This window comes from Silurus aristotelis (genome assembly GCF_946808225.1).
Source record: "Silurus aristotelis genome assembly, chromosome: 14".
NCBI classification, from domain to species: domain Eukaryota; kingdom Metazoa; phylum Chordata; class Actinopteri; order Siluriformes; family Siluridae; genus Silurus; species Silurus aristotelis.
The window spans coordinates 17,720,528-17,741,202 of record NC_139587.1 but is presented as its reverse complement, the minus strand read 5'-3'; the positions used below and the strand labels follow the sequence as shown (position 1 = coordinate 17,741,202).

Genomic DNA, 20,675 nt, shown 5'->3' with positions numbered 1-20,675 from the left:
TTTTTTTTTGTATGCACAAACATAATTTGTTTCCACTGAGCTGTCAGTCAGAATATTAGACCGTATCCAGATTTGGTTAATGTTCCCTATTCAAGTGTGTTGGAATGTAACCATGGCAACGAGCATAAATTAGGATTAAGCCTGGCTTGTATCTATCCTTTATTATTGCTTTGGTATTGCTATAATGTACCAATAATAGCAATATCATGCAATTATGTAACATTATAAAGATTGATTTTCTATTCTCCTTTCCTTGTCTTGTCTTGTGCAGCATATCACCCTTATATCACGTTTAATTTTGGATACTAAACAGAGTTTAGAAAAACAAAAAAGAAAGAATTAATGATACATGTACACTTACTGGCCAGTTTAATAATGTACAGTTTATACAATCAGTTAATCATCAGCAGTCTAATGCAAAACAAAATTCATGCTGTTATAATCAGAGCACTTTGTTATTGTTTATATTGAGCAATGTGGTCTCAGTAAATTTCAGTGACAAAAAGTGGTGTGGCATGTTTTTTGGTGCTCGACAGGTTGGTTTGAGTGTTTTAAAGACTGCTAATCACCTGGTATTTTATGATTTGTACTTAGAATGGTGGTTCTATATGAGATAACATGATAGCTTCTAATTTCTGCACATGTAAAAATGCCTTGTTGATGGTCAAAGGGAAATGGCCAGACTGGTTCAAACTGACAGGAAGTATTTAGTAACTCAAACAGCCAGTCTTTACAACCATGGTTAGCAAAAATAAGCATAATTAGCATAAACACATTAAAATGCGTAAACACATTGAACCCTGGGGCATAGCTTCTACAACAGTACGTTGTCGTCCACTCCTGTCAAACCAGAACAGTAGCATGAGGTACCGTGGGCACAGACTGCTAAAACTGAGGAGAAAATTATTGCTTAGTGTTTTATCTTCAGCTGTCCAATTTTGCTCAGCCTGTGAACATCATTAAATATGGAATGGACATTATTTGTTGATATTCTGTTTTCATAAGTAGAGATCCAAAGTAAACTCTGACATATTTGTCTGGTAAATAAGATGCTAAAACCAGTCTTATTTTAAGGGGGTTATGTATATACTAAATCTTTAGAGATAAATGTAGAGATAAAAATACTATAACATCTCAGATTCAATCGGAGGGTGTGTAAGCATATTCATAACCAAATGTTTAATCAGTTTTATTAAATCATTATTTAAACAGACATTCTAGTACGGACTACATGCAGGAGAAAGTGTATTGGAACTTAGTATGCCACCATCAATCTCTGTCAGACCCAACAGAGACTAAAGGAGAGGATGGGGGAGGTTTTACTGTCTTTTAAAGCTTGATTTTAAGACGTGGATAGTTATAATATAACAATGCTTCAAGTCTATATTTCTATGTGAAATATCTCAGACCATATAAAAACTCAGGTGCAGGATCATTATCAAATCTTTGCTGTGCTTTTGAAATGAAACCTCTCCCAAGACTGCTAAAGAGCTTTTTATTGACCGATCAATCAATATGGGGTTGTGATAAAGAAAGATCCCAAAGCCCTAGTGGAATCAGTTATTGCTTTTTGCTAAACTGAAATCAACACAATGTTGGAAAAAATAATCATATACTGACAGTTTGCTGAACTGCATTTCACAAGTTCACTAAGAGCTAATAGCAAGCACATATATACAGTATACAATCAAGTAAGGTCAAGAAGTCAACAAGCTTTTAATTTTCTTTCAACCATGTATAGCTGACGCAGTACACAGTGAAATGAGACAGCGTTCCTCCAGAACCCTGAATAAACCATAATAACATGATAATCATGAACTCATAATAATGGGCAAAAATATCAAAATGTATTTTAAAATAAAATACCAAATACCTCAAATTTAAGTGTATCAAAATAAACTACAAAACACAAAAGCTACACCATCAAAAAATAACTACTTTATTTTGTATTTTAAAAATACTACAAAAAATACTTTTATAAGGGAATGTGAAATTTCTTCGAAAACCTCACATTAATTGGCCTATTCTTCACCATTACACTGACTCAGTTGATTAAGTAAACAATGTTTGATAGCAAAACACTAAGTAACTAAATTAGGATAAAATTATGAGTCATTTGCAACCAGTTAACCGAATAAATATTCACACATTTCCCTGTGATCTCCCTGATGAAGGTTGGAGTTAAAGTAATCCTCAGTTAAATGTTTAACAGTTTGCGAATGACTCATAATTGTAATATAATTGCATTTTTGCATTTTAACAATGATTAAATGATCAATATGGAAGCTGGCAGTCTGGTCAGTTACTTACCTTGACCACCTTTTTCCATTAAAATAAATTATCTGTTCTGATATCAACAAGTCTGGGCAAACTCCTGGGTAGGCACCAATCAGAGGCAGCATTTTTAATGATGTCATAATGTAGACTTCTTACAAAGTATTTTACAGTATTTTGAAACTACAAAAATACAAAACACTAAAGTATTTTGATACAATATATGAAGCTATTTTCATTGACCCTATGAAATACAAATGACAAAATACTATTTTTTTATTGAAATACGTATTTGAAATACATGTATCATAAATTACATTGTAACAGAATGACGAACGTGCGACATGTCAACCAATAAGCTTTAAGTGGAAATGTTGCTCAATTTCCACGCAAAGCTTATTGGTTGACATGTTGCACGTTTGGCATTCCGTTACAATGTAATTTTAGTATCTCCAATAATTTTTATAATTTTTAGTGTCTCCAATAATTTGAAATTCAAATATGCAATGGCTTTGACTCAATCAGCCAAACATCTCTGGGGGAAAAAAACTTTTACAGTCTTAGCTGGCATGAAATAGATGTGAACACTGATGAGAAAACAGAATCCTAAAATGTAAAAATAATTTTTAATCATTGCTTTGTTTCCATAAATATTAAGCCTTACATTTTTACAACCTATTGTGCTACAAGATCTAATATACTTTTCTCACCTTTATCCCAGCCACTCAAAACTGCGCCATTCTCAATAAATCAAAACCGCCTGCTATTGTTATCAAAGACTGTACCTGATTAACTTTAGCGCATTTAATGATCAGCCAGAGGCCATTTCTTACTATCTAAAGGAACATTTTTATTGTCATAGGACTGAGGATTTAATGCCCTAATAAAAGACACATAAAGGTGCAGCATAAACAGATCTCTGATTATTATTTTGCCCTTAACAGATCATTGATTGAGCTGAAGGTGAAATTACAGCTACCATCTTCACTCCAGTGATCTTGGTTTAAAGAAAAGTCGTTTGACAAACCTCTTGTTGTTGGAGTAAGGTTTACATAGTTGAAAAACCTGCTGAGTGTGCAATTGCAGACAGAAATGTTCCCCAGCATATGTACACATTTATATACAGTAGTGCATTTGGCATCACAGCATGAGAGATTTGCAAGACTTAAAATACAACTAGGACTGAAAAGCTGCATACTGCTATGTTTCGTCTTGATTATTTCGAATGAAAAAGCAGGTAGTGTTATGTAGTTTCATTGTCTTTCTAAAAAAAGGGGGGGGGGATGCTTAAAAGCTGCAAAAGCGAGATAGGAGAAAAAAAAAAGGAAGTTGGAGAAAAATAAATTGTGCAGCTCAAGTGTCAACCTGTCAGATTCAAACTGCTGTCATCTGGAGTAAGCTGCTGAATATGTAAACACATCTCATCAATAAGAGAGCGATTTCAGACTAGAGGATTTCCCAGGAGGCATGCCTCCATATGAACACATCCCATCTGGACAGATTCTCATTCTAGAGAATGCGTCCTGAACTGTGGCCTTTTTCAAGCATGACCCAGCCACTTCACATTCAGCGACACACACCACCCAGAAAAATAACCCAGACCTCTGACCTGTAGCAGGTGGAGGATATGGCTGAAGCTTATTTAGACAGATAATGGAGTTTGATTTTTTCTGTTTACAAGCATTAAAATTTAATCGGTTTGGAAATGAAATCCTTGCAAAAGACACCCGTTTTTATTGGATTGTGTTTAAAAATCTAAAAGAGAACGATTGTTTTGTGATCTTCCATCCTGAGCTAAGTGAGTGCTGATGCAAGATGGGATTGGACATATAGTTAGCTTTTAAAATCTTTGTGGTGACTTTTGACAAATAACTGCATACAGCTGGTACATTTATACCCTGATCAGTCTGAAAGCTTTCAGGTTGGCTGGAAGGTAGTTCCGATTAGTTTAATTACTGTTCTGAATGAATGCTCTACCTTATAAATTATTGTAACCATAGTAACAAGCAATCATAGTTGATACAGAGGAAGAAAGTGATTTTCATTTGACCTTTTTTTAGCTTAGGATGATTTTTGCATGTCATTTAAATGATATGGTGAATATTATTAAAACTAATTTTAAAAAATCTAATCGCAACACACTATTTTTTCGCTGTGTATGATTTAGAATGGATATAATTCTATTTCCATAAATAAAAGAACTAAAGAAGATTCACCTTTATTGTTTTTTATCCACTCAGGCAGTTTTGCACTGAAATATCAATGCAAGTGTTAACTTGACAAGGCTGGTTAATAACGATGGTATAAGCAGGATAATCCATGGCTAGTTGTGCAATTAGGTACACGATTTTAGAGCACTCTGCGGAGTAATCACATTGTTCAAGTTATGCATTAAAACGCACACCTAGCCATGAATTATCGTGTGTGTGTGTGTGTGTGTGTGTGTGTGTGTGTGTGTGTGTGTGTGTGTGTGTGTGTGTGTGTGTGTGTGTGTATATATATATATATATATATATATATATATATATATATATATATATATATATATATATATATTCTGGTCCTTGTTGACATGCTATCAACTCCCGTTATACCACATGCCAAAGTTTGAAACATGTAATCAAAGATTGGAATTAACAGGCTCAATGAGTGCACAGAAAACATTTCTAACATTAATACTCCACCTCTATCATCCTGGACTTTTGACACGAGGCGGTCTAAACTATTGCTAAGCTATTGGTATCAGATTCTGACCGTGCCATCCGTGTGCCTCACAGAAGTCAAAATGTATCCGTTTTTATTATTTTATAACAATCAATCTAAGCTAAGAAGGGTTAATGTAATAAAAAGAGAAAGAATTATATATATTTTATTTATTTAGGTTATAAAAAATATTAGATAATATGTCCACATTTAAGATATACTGTGTATACTTTGTGTATACTTTTGTTTTTTGTTTTTCTGCATTGCTGAAAAGCCTTGAAAAGCCATTCACTCTTCACACACAGAATAATATTGTGCAATACAGAATGCACAATACATTAAACCTTGACCACTTTTCACAGCTGTCCAGTTTAGTGAAGTCTGTGCACATTGATTCAGATTCTTGTTCTTTGCTGACACATGTTGAACCCAATGTGATTTTCTGCTGTTGATTGTGCTTCTGTCAATTGATTGACTGGATTTTTGAATGATTAGGTAGTTATGAAGATGTCAATTTTCTTGTCCCTGGTGTTTTTTTGTTTTGTTTTATATTCCTTTTTACTTGTTGAATGTCTGCATGTGTGACCCACTGCAATTATGCTCATCCTGTTTTCCATTGAACTAAAAACACATATATTTCAAAACCATTAAAAGCAAAAGGATCTCTAACATTTATGATTTGACCTTGGTGTCTTAGCCAGTGTTCTACTATGGAATTGTGTATTTTGAAGCACTTTCATGCAAAAAACAATATGAGAGTCAAGGCATGGGGGAGGGGGCATCAAGGCAATGCTTGGTTTTTGAAAACAGCATTCATTCCTTTCTCTGAGATGAATTAACCAACCTACATTACATATCTATTCATAAACCAGAACAATATCCTGGGGCTTTGAAAGCATGCTTTGGTATTAAACAGTAAATTATTGCCAACCTCTTCAGGGCACATACTTTTAATTTTAGCATGTGTGTATCAAACATAATACAGTGGAACCTCGGAGCTCGCGGCCTCAGCGCTCGCGACCTCGCATGCTCGCGACTTCATTTCGACCGGCGACTCTCATTCAGATCGGCTCGTGAGCAACCGCGAGCTGCTCAAAACGCTAGTTTTAACATTTCTAATCAAGGTTTATCTCATTAAAATTGTCTAAAAAATGCTTTAAAACTATTTTTATTATGTATTATTATACTGTACTTCTCTACTGCATACTTTACTGTACCTGTACTTTCTTTTTTTTTATCTAAGCATTGTAATTGCTGTTAATTTACATAAAGTATTGTTAAAATAGTCTAATAATTAAGTGTTATGGAGTGAAATAGTGTTATTTACTCATTTAAATCGATTTCGTATAGTGTTCTTTGGGTTTTTACTTGGAAGGGGCGTATCAAAAGGTCACGAAAATTCGGAACTCGCGACCGGTCTTGGTCCCTAACTCTTCCGAGGTTCCACTGTACAGCTAAATTCATTCTTTTTTTTCAAACCTTTTGTGCAAATCTGAAATTGCAGAAAATGCTCTTTGTTTTTTCTGTTGAGAAAATTATACTTTTGAAAGAGTCCTTCTGCTTAGAAGTCAAGATTTTGTTAGCATTCTTTGATCAACTACATCATTAGATATTGATCATCTTTGGTTGGTACAATTTTATGCACGCAAATACATATATTCTATTATCTACTGTTTACACAGAGAATGGAACTGAATTTTTTATGTACGGTCTTTGACCGAGGACTCTGAGCCTGATCAAGATCCCAGTGTTTTTTTTCTCATAGTGTGTTGTTTAGCGTTAATGAGCAACACTTAACGATCCACATCTAAGTCTGAACCGCCGCCACAGAGAGAACAAAAACCCAAAGAAGGAGCTTTCTGAGTCAGCCAGGCATAAACAGGAGCAAGGGTGAGCAGAATGACACAGAAAGCCAGACATAAAGAAGAAAGCGAAATATCTACTTAATGACAATCACCAAAATAGTAGCGAGACAGATAAAAGAGTCCTTCAGTGGCAGAGACACAAAGCGGAGCTAGGAAAGACGGTACTTAGGTGTACTTACAAGCACTCCAAGATGTGTTTTCATTCCTCATGGGAATATAGGCAATGTGCAGATGAAATATGAACTCAAGGTAGCAAACAAGCTGATAAATCTTCCCTATTCTTTTTTGTCAACACACAGAGGTGTATTAGACTTCTTACAAAACAGTTTTACATAAAGATTGCATTATCAAGAGATTCTTTGCATCTTCCCCTATTTTCTTTTTCAGACCGGGTCACCACAGTAAAGACTGATATCTACGTCACCAGTTTTGGTCCTGTTTCAGACACTGATATGGTGAGTTCACTGCTCTTAATCTTCTCAATACAAATGTGTCTTAAAGATGTGATAATTTAGAAATGATATTTATACATTTAGGTGTTATGTTCATAATGTTTATGGTATCCTAACCTCATGGCAATATATTTTTTTGGTTTAATGGTGCTATTATATGAATTTGACTCGATCTGGAGGTAAAAATAAAAGGAAATATCTTTTATGTATGCAAAATAAACACCCGAATTGAAAAAAAAAAGAAAATTCTCATACGTATTAGCACATGGCTGCAAAGACAAGCCATGTGCTAAGGTGAAGAAGCACAGCAGTGTGCAGTGGTGCATAGCCAGAAACAGATAATTATTTGATTTAGTTCTGGTCATCAATACAGTGTTCTTCTCTATGTTTTGATCGCAATTATGTATTTCTTAATGGGAATCGATTCTGATTCTGATGTATGATAAAGCAATGAACGAACATGAAACCGTGACAGCACGAATATTTTAGACATAAATATTGTAAACGATGTTCTTTTTTCTCTCCTCCGCTATGCTTTGTTGAAAACAATAGTGCACACACTTTTTCAGCATGCGAGCTACTTAGAAAATTACCAAGTCAAAATGATCTTCCTACTATTAAAATGAATAAATAAATATAAATTTTTTTATGTCATGCGATCTACCCACACTACCTTTTTGCGATCAACCGGTAGATCGCGATCGACGTATTGGCCACCCTTGCTTTAAAACATATATAAAGAGCCATGTCTTGTGTGTAGAGGCCAGTATTGAATTGACAATGGCCCATGGTGGCCCTGCGGGTATCAGATGCCACCATATCAGGGGTGAAATGAAAAGCGATGCCACCTTACTGCACCCGTGCCACACTGAATTAGATTCTTCTCCTTTGATAAGCCAGAGAAAGCAGCTCGATGACTCATGGATCCGCCAGCGCAGCTGTCTCCATTATCAATTCAAATAGTGACGCAGCCAAAGGAAGCAGCTTTTTAATGCAGGTTTTAATCAGAGCCGTCTAAGCATCGAGCCAGACACAGCATGGGGTGAAAAAAAAAAGGAGGGTAAGCTATTCATAAATAGCACAGGAGGCGAATGTTAATATTTATAAATACAGTATATATGCGTATAATACATATTAGGATTGTAACACAATGATACTATCTGTATCTGTATTTGTTGGCTGCCCCAAATATTTGTATTCAGGTTTAAACCTTGAAGTAAATGTGGCCCAAACTGGAAAGGTCACTACCATGGCTTCGGAAAATTCAAGAAAAAAAAAGAGGTGTAAAAATGCCATCACTGTCAACACGGGGTAGGAATACTGAGACACGCATACATGCGCAGATTTGTTTTCCGCATCTCCCTGTGATATTTTCGAAACAAATTTAGTTGGCTCTACTGTATTTCACAACATATGTGGTCTTTCTTTGCCTTCTGACATCTGACAGCTCTTTCACAGCAGCATTAAAGTTCAAGAAGTCCTTCTTTTTTGCAGTCCTGTTTCATCAGTTAGATGTTTTGTGAAACTTTCTGGTAACTTAAAAAAAAATATATATATACAATTTGAATCTGTTCAGAACACACTCTCCGTTCATGCAGTACCTGTTCATGTTCATTTACATTCCAAATACAAAAATATTTGAAGCTTGGAAAGAAGAAAGTAATATTTTCATGGGAAAATTCATAATACCGCGATAGTTTCGCTATTCATGATTTTTGTGCAGTGGAATTTAATTATTGTGTGCAATGCAACAAGATAGTTTCAGACACTCCTGTATTATGCTTTGTGCTTGATCCTTAGCTCTTGGCTCTTTGTTTTAACGCATCAGCGCTGTCCTGTCCGTGTAAGATTAAACACTTCTCCTGCTGCTTCAAAGCATAGAGAATCACAAACCAGCAGGACATGTCTCACCTCCCATCCACCATCCTGCCCTTCTTCTGGTTCAACTCTCGCTGTCCAAATCCTCCATAATCCATTTTATGTCTTCTGCCACAGGTCTCCCTATGTCTCTTCTCTTTCTGGCTCTTGCCATTCTCTGAAACACATGCTGGATTAGATTAGCTCCAGAGAGGGACCTGTATACTTTTGTCTCCTTTCTACTCTTTCTGTCATGGAATAGGGATGTAAAGCATTAAAAAAAGGGTCTTTTTTTGCCGTCCTCGTTACTGATTTACAAGCTGCCCTCTTTCTATAGAAAAGACACACAGGCTCAACGGGCACGTCCAGGCTTTACTTTGATATATTTTTCATTTTCAAAGACAAATTGTTCTATTTCTTTGCCTCCACACGCTCCCTGGAGTTCATCCTTTCGCTCATTTCTTTCTCACCTTCCCCTCTCTTTCTCTCCCTATTTCAAGAGGTTTGACAGTTGTCTCTTTTTTTTTTTTTCTTTTTTTTTTTTGCACCTTTTGAAATGGATCTACGCACGTTCTTCTGACAGTGAAGCCTTTCATGGATACCACAATCCCAGTGTTCTTCTTTAAATTCATGAAAAAGATTCTGTATTTAATTGCATTGTAACCTGATGTTACCTAATGTTCAGGTTCTTTCAAAATATTTTATCTGCAGAAATGGGCTTTCAACATTAGTCAACCTTTGATCATTGATCCGTCTGTTGCAGTAGCCTCTAATGCATTATGTATGTATGCAAGAAATGATTAGGGCTGCTGATCTGTACATAGTCTTAAACATCTAAAGATTGCACTACCTTTTTCCTGCACCTCTATTTTAATGATGATGGCCTTATCATGTTTTCTGTGTTTTATCTCTTCTTGTCAAGTGATATTGATTGTAGAGGTAAGATCTTGGTGCTATATCTTAAGGACTTGAGGCAATCTGTAAAAACCTTTTTTTCTCGATTCTGTTTCACTGCTTGGATCTGCTTCCCCTTCCTGCTTCTGCCTTTAGATCTACTGAAGTTTTATTTTCAGAGCTAATGCTATAACAAACTATGAGGTTTGCAGATAAACAGAAAACTGGTATATATGTCTAAGAGTCTGAATCCATCAACCCTGTCACATTTGTACCTTTATCTTTCTGTCATTTTTATCATGTTGAATGTTTTAGTCAATCAAAAATTGCACACATTTAAACACCACCATATCATATAATAATTATATATTGAATACAAATGTTGTGTTATTATAGCCCTACATTCACTTTTATGAAATTTGTAGTGAAGGCCCTATGTCTAAATATTTAGGATCATGGAACTCCTGAGTATCTAGTTACACTTAGCATTTATGGTCAAGTTTGTTATTATCGTTTGCTGCTGTCATCTCTTTTCCTGAGTGACCACAGCGAGCTAAATCTTCAGCAGATTGCCCAGTGTCTATTAAATTAGAGTTAAAGTTTGAATGTGATACAGAATGGGCTTCCCTCAGGCTCAGAGGAGAGGCAAAGCCTAGTCAGTGATGGATGAAAGGGGAGGCTGTAGGTCACTTTGGCATTATAAAGCAGCTCTTCACCTGCCTCAGTTTTCTGTGGGAATACACTGGGGAATGGGAAATGGAGAGAAAAGGAAATGGAGAGGGTAAAATAGGGTGGACTAAAGAGGTATTAGTAGCAGCAAGGTGCGAATACGACAGATACAAGGGAAAAAAAAGAAAGTGATGGCTTAAGAAAGAGCACCAATTGTTTAGTGGCTGTGCTGTTTTTCTGCCCACAAAGGTTGTTGATTGTATTGCCAGGGTCAAATAGAGACATCACTGCTTTTGCTAAAGCTCCAGACAAACCTCCATTACACTACACCTGCCCCTGATATGGCAAAGAACTTTCACACTTGCAGCTTGTTGGTTTACTATTAATATAATATTACGATTAATATAAGCACAAAAGCATCTGCTTCGCCTCTGCCTGTGCTCCTTTTCTTCATGTTGTGAGCATGAATATGTTGTTGTATTTACTTTATTTGGGTCAAAGATCAAAAGCATTTCCCAAGCAGCAAAAATGTAAAATCTAGTCTGAATTCATTTCTGGGCTTTATACTAGATATTGTCATGATGCTTGTAAAGTTTTATTATACAGTATTTATTCAATTCAGTGTAAACCTAGTGCACAGAAATTCAGCTAATTGAATTTAATTTTTATGAAAATTGCAAAAAATAATGTATTATTTTGTTCATAGGTTTTAATTTGTACAGCTTTAGGTTTAGTTTTGTACTATGTTGTTGAGTCAACAATATTGTAACTGTTTTTTTTTTTATATTAAATTTTGCAGTAAGAACTGTATACTGCTATATAGTTACTATATATAGTACTATATAGTTTTTAGTACAACAGCAATATTATCATTGTTGATGTTATAAATTATAATAATAATAATAATAATAATAATAATAATAATAATAATAATAATAATACTTTACCTTGATAACCTCCTAGTCAATTTATTTTCCCTACTATATCTAGATTTCATCTTGTTCTACGTTCTTTGCCACCTTTGCTTTTCAAGGGAAAGGAATCCTTGGAAAATATTTAATTAATGTCCGTATTGGCTGTTTTTAGTATTTGTAAAAAAAATAAATAAAAAATGTTGTCCTCCAAAGACTGATAAAAAGACTTAGATGCCTATAATCTAATAAGGCATTACACTGGGGGACAATAAGAAGGCTGAACATTGGAATTTTTACAGTAAGAGGATATGCATCCATTATAAGCACTTCTCCTTCTACTTTTTGATCACATTATAGCCAATACAAGGTGCACTCTGTACCACTTGATGACCTTTGAAGGGCTCAGATTTCATTCAAAATTTATAGGGCTTCATTTTATAAAACATGAGAGAGACAGAGAAAGGTTTTTAGCTGTTAAGATAAGGATGAATTGTTATACTAGATCTTTGTTGCACTAGCCAATATTAGTCTGCTAGCTCACATAGAATCATAAGTTGTGTTGTACCTCCTTATCCCAAACTGCAGTAAGAAAAAGAAATGCTGTAGTTTTGAATAAATAGTTTCAGATAAAAAAGCTTCTGTCATTGTCACATAACGATTTTTAATTATTTCCAATCTTGAAGAAGTAAAAGCCTTTATTTCAATATAACAAAAAACCTTTTCGGTTGTCAATCAGTGTCATCACAATACTGTGGCATTTAGCAAAAGATTGAGCACAGAAAGGAACATTATATTTCTCTGTTTTCTTATCTTTTTAAAGGAATACACAATAGATGTGTTCTTCAGGCAGAGCTGGAAAGATGAGAGATTGAAGTTCGAAGGACCAATGAACATCCTGCGTCTCAACAACCTGATGGCCAGCAAAATCTGGACTCCAGACACTTTCTTTCATAACGGGAAGAAATCAGTGGCACACAACATGACCATGCCTAATAAGCTTTTGCGTATCCAGGATGACGGCACTCTGCTTTACACTATGAGGTGATGAAAAAATTATAGTATGCTCTATGTAGTGTATGCTATGGACCATAAAAAAAAAAACTGATTGAAGATTATGCAGTATGAATCAACTTGTTTATAATTTCATATATACTGAAAATACAATTTAAATACAAAATTTAAATACAATTCTAAAGTTCTAAAATGTAAGGAATAAAACACTACTGACTGTGCAGGTTTACAAACATAATCTTGGTGGTGTAATATGCACTGGAATATTTTCATATAACAATATTCATTGTATAAATATTACACGATTAAAGTTTTCTATTTAGTTTTGAACAGCTCATAACACTGTTCAACTATTGATATCTAAAGTTAATGCTATGAAATCTCTACAAAGCAAGTCTACTTACACTGTAGCAGCTGCAATGTTGTTCGCTCACCAGCCACTCTTTTATTTTAATAAGTTAATAAGATAAGAAAAATGATTGTCATGGTACAGAGGATACTGTACCTGAAACCTGTTACTGTATCAGATAACTTATTGATCGGTACAAAGTGCCGACATATAAAACTCCATCCATATATGTTAGGCAAATGTCTACTAAAAGAAAACGATTTCAGAGGTTGGACATTATCGTTTGTTGTTTTCTATAAGCCACAGATTACAGCATCTGCCATACAAGTCTGTTTAATTGAGTTGTTACAGGAGAAAAGATAATAGTAGAATGTTAACTTTATTTAGATTTCAGAAATCGCGTTTTTTTCGCAAGTTAGCCGCGATCCAGGGCGAATTTTTCAAAACCCTTCCTTAGTGAGCACCTAAGACCCAAGAGGAAGGTATGTTCCAAATTTCATTGCAATCCGTGCAGTGGTTTTTGAGATTTCTGATGAATAAGTGAGTCAGTCAGTGGTATTTGAGCTTTATATATATATATATATATATATATATATATATATATATATATATATATATATATATATATATATATATATATATATATACATATATATATATATATATATATATATATATATATATATATATATATATATATATATATATATATATATATATATATATCATGCTTGCCTGATGTATCTTTAGGCCATGCTGATTCTTACATAGTTTTCCGCAGATGCATCTTACTCTCATTATTTCATTTCCATTAGCGTGGGTCAATACCATTGAGGCCGTCCTATTGGGGATCTCATCCTCCTCCCCTATCGGGCTTCCCTGGGGGTATATTTCAGAAGGTTTCTCTGTAGCAATATTGGTGTCTCCCTTGCGGAATATTCAGGTTGGGTTGCCAGCCCTTCCTGTCCCATGCCGTCTTTCCGGCTGCACTCTGTCTTTTCAGATGTCACAATACTATCCTTGGTTGCCACCCAGTCTATTCCTGGGAGTCACTGGCTACACCAGATAGAAATAATACAAAATACATCATGCAGATGCACTTGGACACATCATCAGTGATGTACCCTGGGGTCATTGGGTGTTTCGGGTCTTTCAACATCAGACACCCTCGTCCAGGCGACCCAGCCCAGGTGTCCCAGTAGCAATTGCCCAAGAAATTCATATAATTTTGTTATTTTTTTTAATTAAAAATTGTGAGAAATGCGAGCTGCATTAATTGCGTGTTAATAAAATGTGTGCCGTTAAAATTTATTTGTGTTACACATACACCCACATATATATAATATTCTTTAATTTATACATTGTAAGAGCTTCTTTGTACAAACACTGTATCTCTTTCTAAGGGCAGTTACATTACAGCTGTTTTTGTTAATATAATGTGTTTGACCTTTTCAAAGGGAATGTTATTCACATCATGGTGTTAGCAGTTTGTATCTCTTCCACTAAGAGTCTTATAATGGAATAAGCACAACAAACAGTGCTTTTTCTGTCTCATGATTCAGAATACTGTCAGCGTTCTTTATCACATGCTGCTATGCTATTTTTTTCTCTTTTTATTTTTATTTTTATTATAAATTAAACGTAGTATTTAACTTACTGTCACAGATTGACGGTGCATGCAGAGTGTCCAATGCATCTTGAGGATTTTCCCATGGATTTCCACTCCTGTCCTCTTAAATTTGGCAGCTGTGAGTACAACTCTTATGTCTGGAAAGCTTTATTTTAGATATGAACATATTAATTTAGGGGCCAATTATATATAAATATAATAAATGTGTGTGACTCGCATGTTATAGATGCATACACAACAACCGAGGTGACATATACCTGGACAAAGAATGCCTCAAACTCAGTGGTGGTGGAAGGTGAGAGCTCCAGATTAAACCAGTACGACCTACTGGGACAGACTGTTGGCAACGAGACGATTAAATCCAGCACTGGTGAGTGGTTCTGCATAAACATTTTGTTTCTTATATTATTGCAAGGAACATAAGTAAAGATTTGCTTCATGCCAGATGGCTGCAATGTTCTAGCAAATATCACATTTCATTTTCTCTGTTGCCTTCTCTGGACACAACTGAGCAACACAGGCAGAAACACTTACATTTATTTTTCACCACCCACTTCACCTCCACACCCCCTTCTCCTTGCTCTCGATGTATTCATGCTGTGCCCTGCAGCGTCACTTTTCGCTCGTTGCCATTTAGCGGTTCAGTAAAGCGAACGAAAATGGCACAGGCCGTAGCAGAGGCAAAACCCTTGACAAGACATTCCACTTCTGCTGAGCACAGAAAACCCCTAGTACATCACCTCACTGGATTTAGAGACAAGCATGGCTGGCATACCAAAGGAGGATAAAACAACATTCTGTCTCTGGTTGTGATTCCTTTCTCTATCTGTCTGGCTGTGCATGTCATTGCCTCTCTAGTTTCTCTTTTCTCTACTTCACGTCGTCTGAGCCAGCGGCTATGTAGACATCAGGGAGGGAAACACCTACACCTGTCTATAGCTCTCTGCCTAACACAAGAGTCTGTGAATTGTGAAAGGTATAAGAAACAGGCTTGCAACTGAAAGTAAAAGCAGCAATGCACTTCCTTTGTGAGTGCATCTAATATGGCAGTATAGTATATCTTAACCATGAAAGATTTACCCTAACAATCACACTGTTTTCCTAAGATTATGTGGTTTATTCATTTGCATTGCAGGGTAAATGTGAAAGGATCATGAATCAATGACCCTATCATTTAAATACACCACGCAACACCATGAACAAATGCTTTAAGTGATTTCAAAACACGAACGCTGTGTATGCTCATGTCTTACGTGTCTATCTTACGTGTCGATCCTGCCGCTGATTGAACCTTACTTCGTAGTCACCGTGGAGCCTCCCGGCTCTCTCGAACACGCACTCAATTACAGATCACATGGTCCCCTCCAGGCTAGATAAGGTCATATAAAGGTTATCCTGCTCCTACATTCTGTCCCCTTTATAATCATCTGATTGTCCAGAACTACACTGCTTGAATTTTGTTAGTCAAGCTGTTTGGTTGTATAGGAGCAAAGCCACTTTGTGTCTTCATGGACAGAATTCCCAGCAGCACTGCTCCTCAAGGGGCACATTCTTGAAAGCCTATTCATTTAGCCAACCAAGGAAAAAAGACGTGCTGTGAACAGCAAGGATATGCACATATTATTACAGCACATGCACGGAAGACTAATCAAAAACAGAAACACACACAAACACAATGCTGGCCTAAGGCTTTCTCTGTGGGTAGGATGGATAATCTCCTGATTGCATAGTGTTAGATTAATCATTTATTACGACAGGGTTAGCACGCAGTCATGTTAGGGGGAAATGTTTAGAATTAAACCAAGTGATGTTAAATCACATTTTATCTAGAAATATGTTTATATTTGCTTGAAATAACACCACATATAATAGCTATTTTTATAATCTAAAAACATTTTTAAACATATAAGTGTTCTTCCTTAAAAAGCATGATGCCCTGACAGACCTAACTGCTTTTCCTGTCTAAGTGATCCCATATATCAGTTTTACTGAGGTAGATGGTCGAATTTGTACTTTGGGTTACATCACATTTTCATTTATACTTCTGTTCAGTGTTTTTGTGTAGTTGTGACAATACTGAAAGTCACAAATTTACAGAAACCTGCAAAAAGTCATTGTGTTTTATGTTTTTTTTTTACTGCAATTTAATTAAAAGAAATCTATCAGTCCATGGGACTTGTTATCTCTGGCTGCCACTCTATGCTTTATGGTCCTTGGCTAATGAGAATATTTTTTCTGCTTTGCTTTTTAAAAAAATCCCATTCTCAGCAACATTGAGCCCTAGACCACCATTGGAGATCACTTCTCATAGATGAAACTTTAGTGCCAGACTGCTTTGCCAGATGCTGAGCAATTATTTGACTGGATTTCTGATTCTCTGTTCAGACGATGACCTTTAAAATGCAATCAAGTTTTTGACTCTTTCAGTGCATTTTTATTTTGTCATTATTAAACTCCTCCTGAGACACCCACATTTTTGTATTTGCCATTCAGTACACCCATGTATTTGCAAAATTTCTACTCTAGCATACCTGATTAATTTAGTCAGTGTCTGGTAGTGATGTAAAATGTTATTGAACAACACAAAGTAAAAGTTTGCGAGATAGACCTGTATAATGTTTTGGCCTTATTACAAATTAATATTGCTTATAAAAAAGAAAATAAATATTGGATTCTTATAAATCTTAAGATGCATTTCTAGTGAAAAGAATTACAGAACATTACCTACTTAGAGCAGCTTCTTTCTATTACCACTATGTTTCACTATGTGGGTGGTGTTCTTAGGACGAGCCAGGGGTAGTGTTAGATTTATGACTAAATGACAATTTAATGACAATTTTGATGAAAAAGTATAGAGAAGGTCAGAAGCAGTTGCATCGTGTGTTTGTGAATATAGGGCAAGTGTACGACAGGGTGCCAAGACAGGAGTTGTGGTATTGTATGAGGAAGTCAGGTGTGGCAGAGAAGTATGTGAGGGTGGTGCAGGACATGTATGATGACAGTGAGACAGCAGTGAAGTGTGCAGTAGATACGACAGACCGGTTCAAGGTGGAGGTTGGACTGCATCAATGATTGGCTCTGAGCCCTTTCCTGTTTGCAGTAGTGATGGACAGGTTGACCGACAAGTTTAGACAGGAGTCTCCATAGACTATGATGTTTGCGGATGATATTGTGATTTGTGGTGATAGTGGGGAGCAGCTTGAGAAAAGCCTAGAGAGAGGTGGAGGTAAACGTTGGAGAGAAGAGTGAATGAAAGTCAGTAGGAGTAAGACAGAGTACATGTGTGTGAATGAGAGGGGGGGCAGTGGAGTGGTGCGGTTGCAGGGAAAAGAGGTGGAAAAGGTGGAGGAGTTCAGGTACCTGTTGTCAACAGTACAAAGTAATGGAGAGTGTGTTAGAGAAGTGTAGAAAAGAGTGCAGGCAGGGTGGGGTGGGTGGAGAAGAGAGGCAGGAGTGATTTGTGATAGAAGGGTATCTGCAAGAGTGAAAGGGAAAGTTTATAGGACTGTGGTGAGACTTGGTTTAGAGACAGTAGCATTTACTAAAAGACAGGAGATGGAGCTGGAGGTAGCAGAGCTGAAGATGCTGAGATTTTCATTTGGAGTGACGAGGATGGACAGAATTAGAAATTAGTTTATTAGATTGACTGCCGTTTTGGGGACAAAGCGAGAGAGGTGCGATTGAGATGGTTTGAACTTTGAAGGAGGGACATTAGATATATCAGTAGAAGGATGCTGAGGATGGAGCCGCCAGGGAGGAGGAAAAGAGGAGGGCTAGGGTGGAGGTTCATGGATGTGGTGAGGGAAGGCATGCAGGTAGTTGGTTTTAGAGGCAGATGTAGACGACAGGGAAGTATGGAGACGGATGATCCACTGTGGCAGTCACTAATGGGAGCAGCTGAAAGAAGAAGAAGAAAAAGAAGAAGAAGATTGGTTAAAGGCTTAAAACTTGAATTTGAATTTGAGCCTACCTCCCAATTTACTTTAAGAAATACAACCTTTGTGCAATAGTTAGTGCTATTATTATAAAAGATTAACAAGTATTGCTGAAGTGGGGATAAAGTGGGGCATAAAGGGAATCTGAGGATCGAGTTGAGGATCTTGAATTTCAGTTTATAAGAACAGAACCAGACAGAATGAAAATAATAGTCTGTGAATGCAGGAAAATGTGGCTATGTATTAGTGTGACTGAATCCTAGGCATTGAAGTCAATGAGCAATATGAGTTGTGTTCATTTATATTGTATTAATTTTAAGGACATTGAGATGATGTTGTTACATGTACAGTATTGTCAACTGATGTGGTTGCCATTTATTTCAGCAATTTGTAGTGATTAAAATTATATTGTCTGTTTATTAAAAACTGAATCTTTATGTTTTAATCATTTTTTTTGTATAGTATTCTGTATGTTACTGAAGATCATACAAAAGCTGTTACTGAAAGACAGTTTCCTCCTTTTTCACTCGTTACTGAAAAAGTAAAAGCTTTAGTGTTAAATACGAACATGGTATTATTTATAGTGTGATATTTTCAGATGGAGAGACACTGTGATTAGGGAGTTTGTTTTCCACCATGCAGTGCTAATAGTGTTATATTTTTGACAATTATGTAGATTTTTTTTCTTTCTGATGACTGTTTGGTCTATGAACAGAATGCCTCTGATGGCCTGCTGTTTAATTAAACTGTCCTTAATTTCTAACTATGGCTGGTTTGTGCTGTTTTTTTCAGTCCCAAATATAATGCAATTGGTTGAACCGGAAATAAATGTAAGCGGAAAATAAGATTCTGTAATTTTAAACTGATTTTTTGAGTTGAGAGCTTGGTACTAGGTTACTAGTCCAATTTAAGATGGTGAAGGCTTTGACAAATTAGGAGAACCAACCAAGCAGGAGTCAAAGTGATGAGATTATTGAAAATGAGGAAGATATTTATTTTGACTTTGGATTTTTGGCAAAATAAGAATAAGGGTCATTTGTTTCATCTTTACAGATGAAATGTAACAGAAAGTGATTATAAGTGCTGAAATACAGATTGCATTTTATTTGATGGGTTGTATTGCACTATTAAAAGGCAAGTCCCTGACCTTGGCAGCCCAATTGCATTGAGTTAAAGGCAAAATTTTGGAATTTGTCCAGAAACCTTGCTGTAATTGCTAATCAGATTATGGTCTGATGGAAGGGAAAATGAGGGAGTTGTAATACATAATAGGGTGATTGTATGACTTCTTCTAAAAGCCCAAAGTACTGTTACATTGGCTGATGGTTACGGCTAGTGATTCGATGAAAAGGGCAAACAGTAATGGAGATAATGGGCAGCCTTGTTGAGCACCTCTTTGTAGCTTGCATTGTTTTGATATGTATCTGTTAGCAACCACAGAGATGCTGGGTAAATTATATATATATATATATATATATATATATATATATATATATATATATATATATATATATATATATATATATATATATATATATATATGACAGAAACAGAGGTAAAGAGAAACGACCACTACACCCTAACAAATGCTTCCTCAGCATCTAGTGATGCTACTTTAAATAATGATTTATGTGCCAAGGTACAGTATTACTGTTGTTGCAGTGCGCCAACTGGCTGACTAGTACAGTTTTGCTGTTAACTCTCGCTATGAGCCCATTACTCCTGAATATTCCCCTCAAAGAAAAATTATTTATCTATCACAAAATACAAATAAAAAGAGACAATTCAATCAGCACAGCCATTCTGCCAGAACAATTTGAGTAAACTGAACTATGAAGGTTTGGCACTGTGTACTAAAGTGTGCAAAATTCAGAACAGCCTCCACTTAGATAATTGCTCTGGCCTGGAATGATGATTACAGGAACCATAAAAAATGCATGCCTGCTGTAAGTCACATGTGTATCTTCTGCATCTGCCTTGTCCCATCCCTCTTTGCCTTTGATTCTCATAAGATCTTTTTTGAATTTGCAGGTTCGAAGTGTTAATTATTTTGTTACAACCTCGAAACTGATTGTATCAAAAATTCCCCAAATTTATCAAGATTTTACCAGAAAATTGTGTT

General features: G+C 35.9%; 1 protein-coding gene across 2 annotated transcripts in view; it reads left to right on the top strand.

Annotated features, from left to right (window-relative positions):
• Nucleotides 1–20,675, top strand: part of gabra2b (gamma-aminobutyric acid type A receptor subunit alpha2b) — a 51,509-nt gene that overhangs the window by 10,579 nt on the left and 20,255 nt on the right. For both annotated transcript variants that reach the window (XM_083561609.1, XM_083561610.1), the window contains 4 exons: nt 7,230–7,297; nt 12,449–12,669; nt 14,654–14,736; nt 14,845–14,988. In XM_083561609.1, the coding sequence (XP_083417735.1) occupies nt 7,230–7,297; nt 12,449–12,669; nt 14,654–14,736; nt 14,845–14,988 (516 nt within the window). The remainder of the gene's footprint in view (nt 1–7,229; nt 7,298–12,448; nt 12,670–14,653; nt 14,737–14,844; nt 14,989–20,675) is intronic.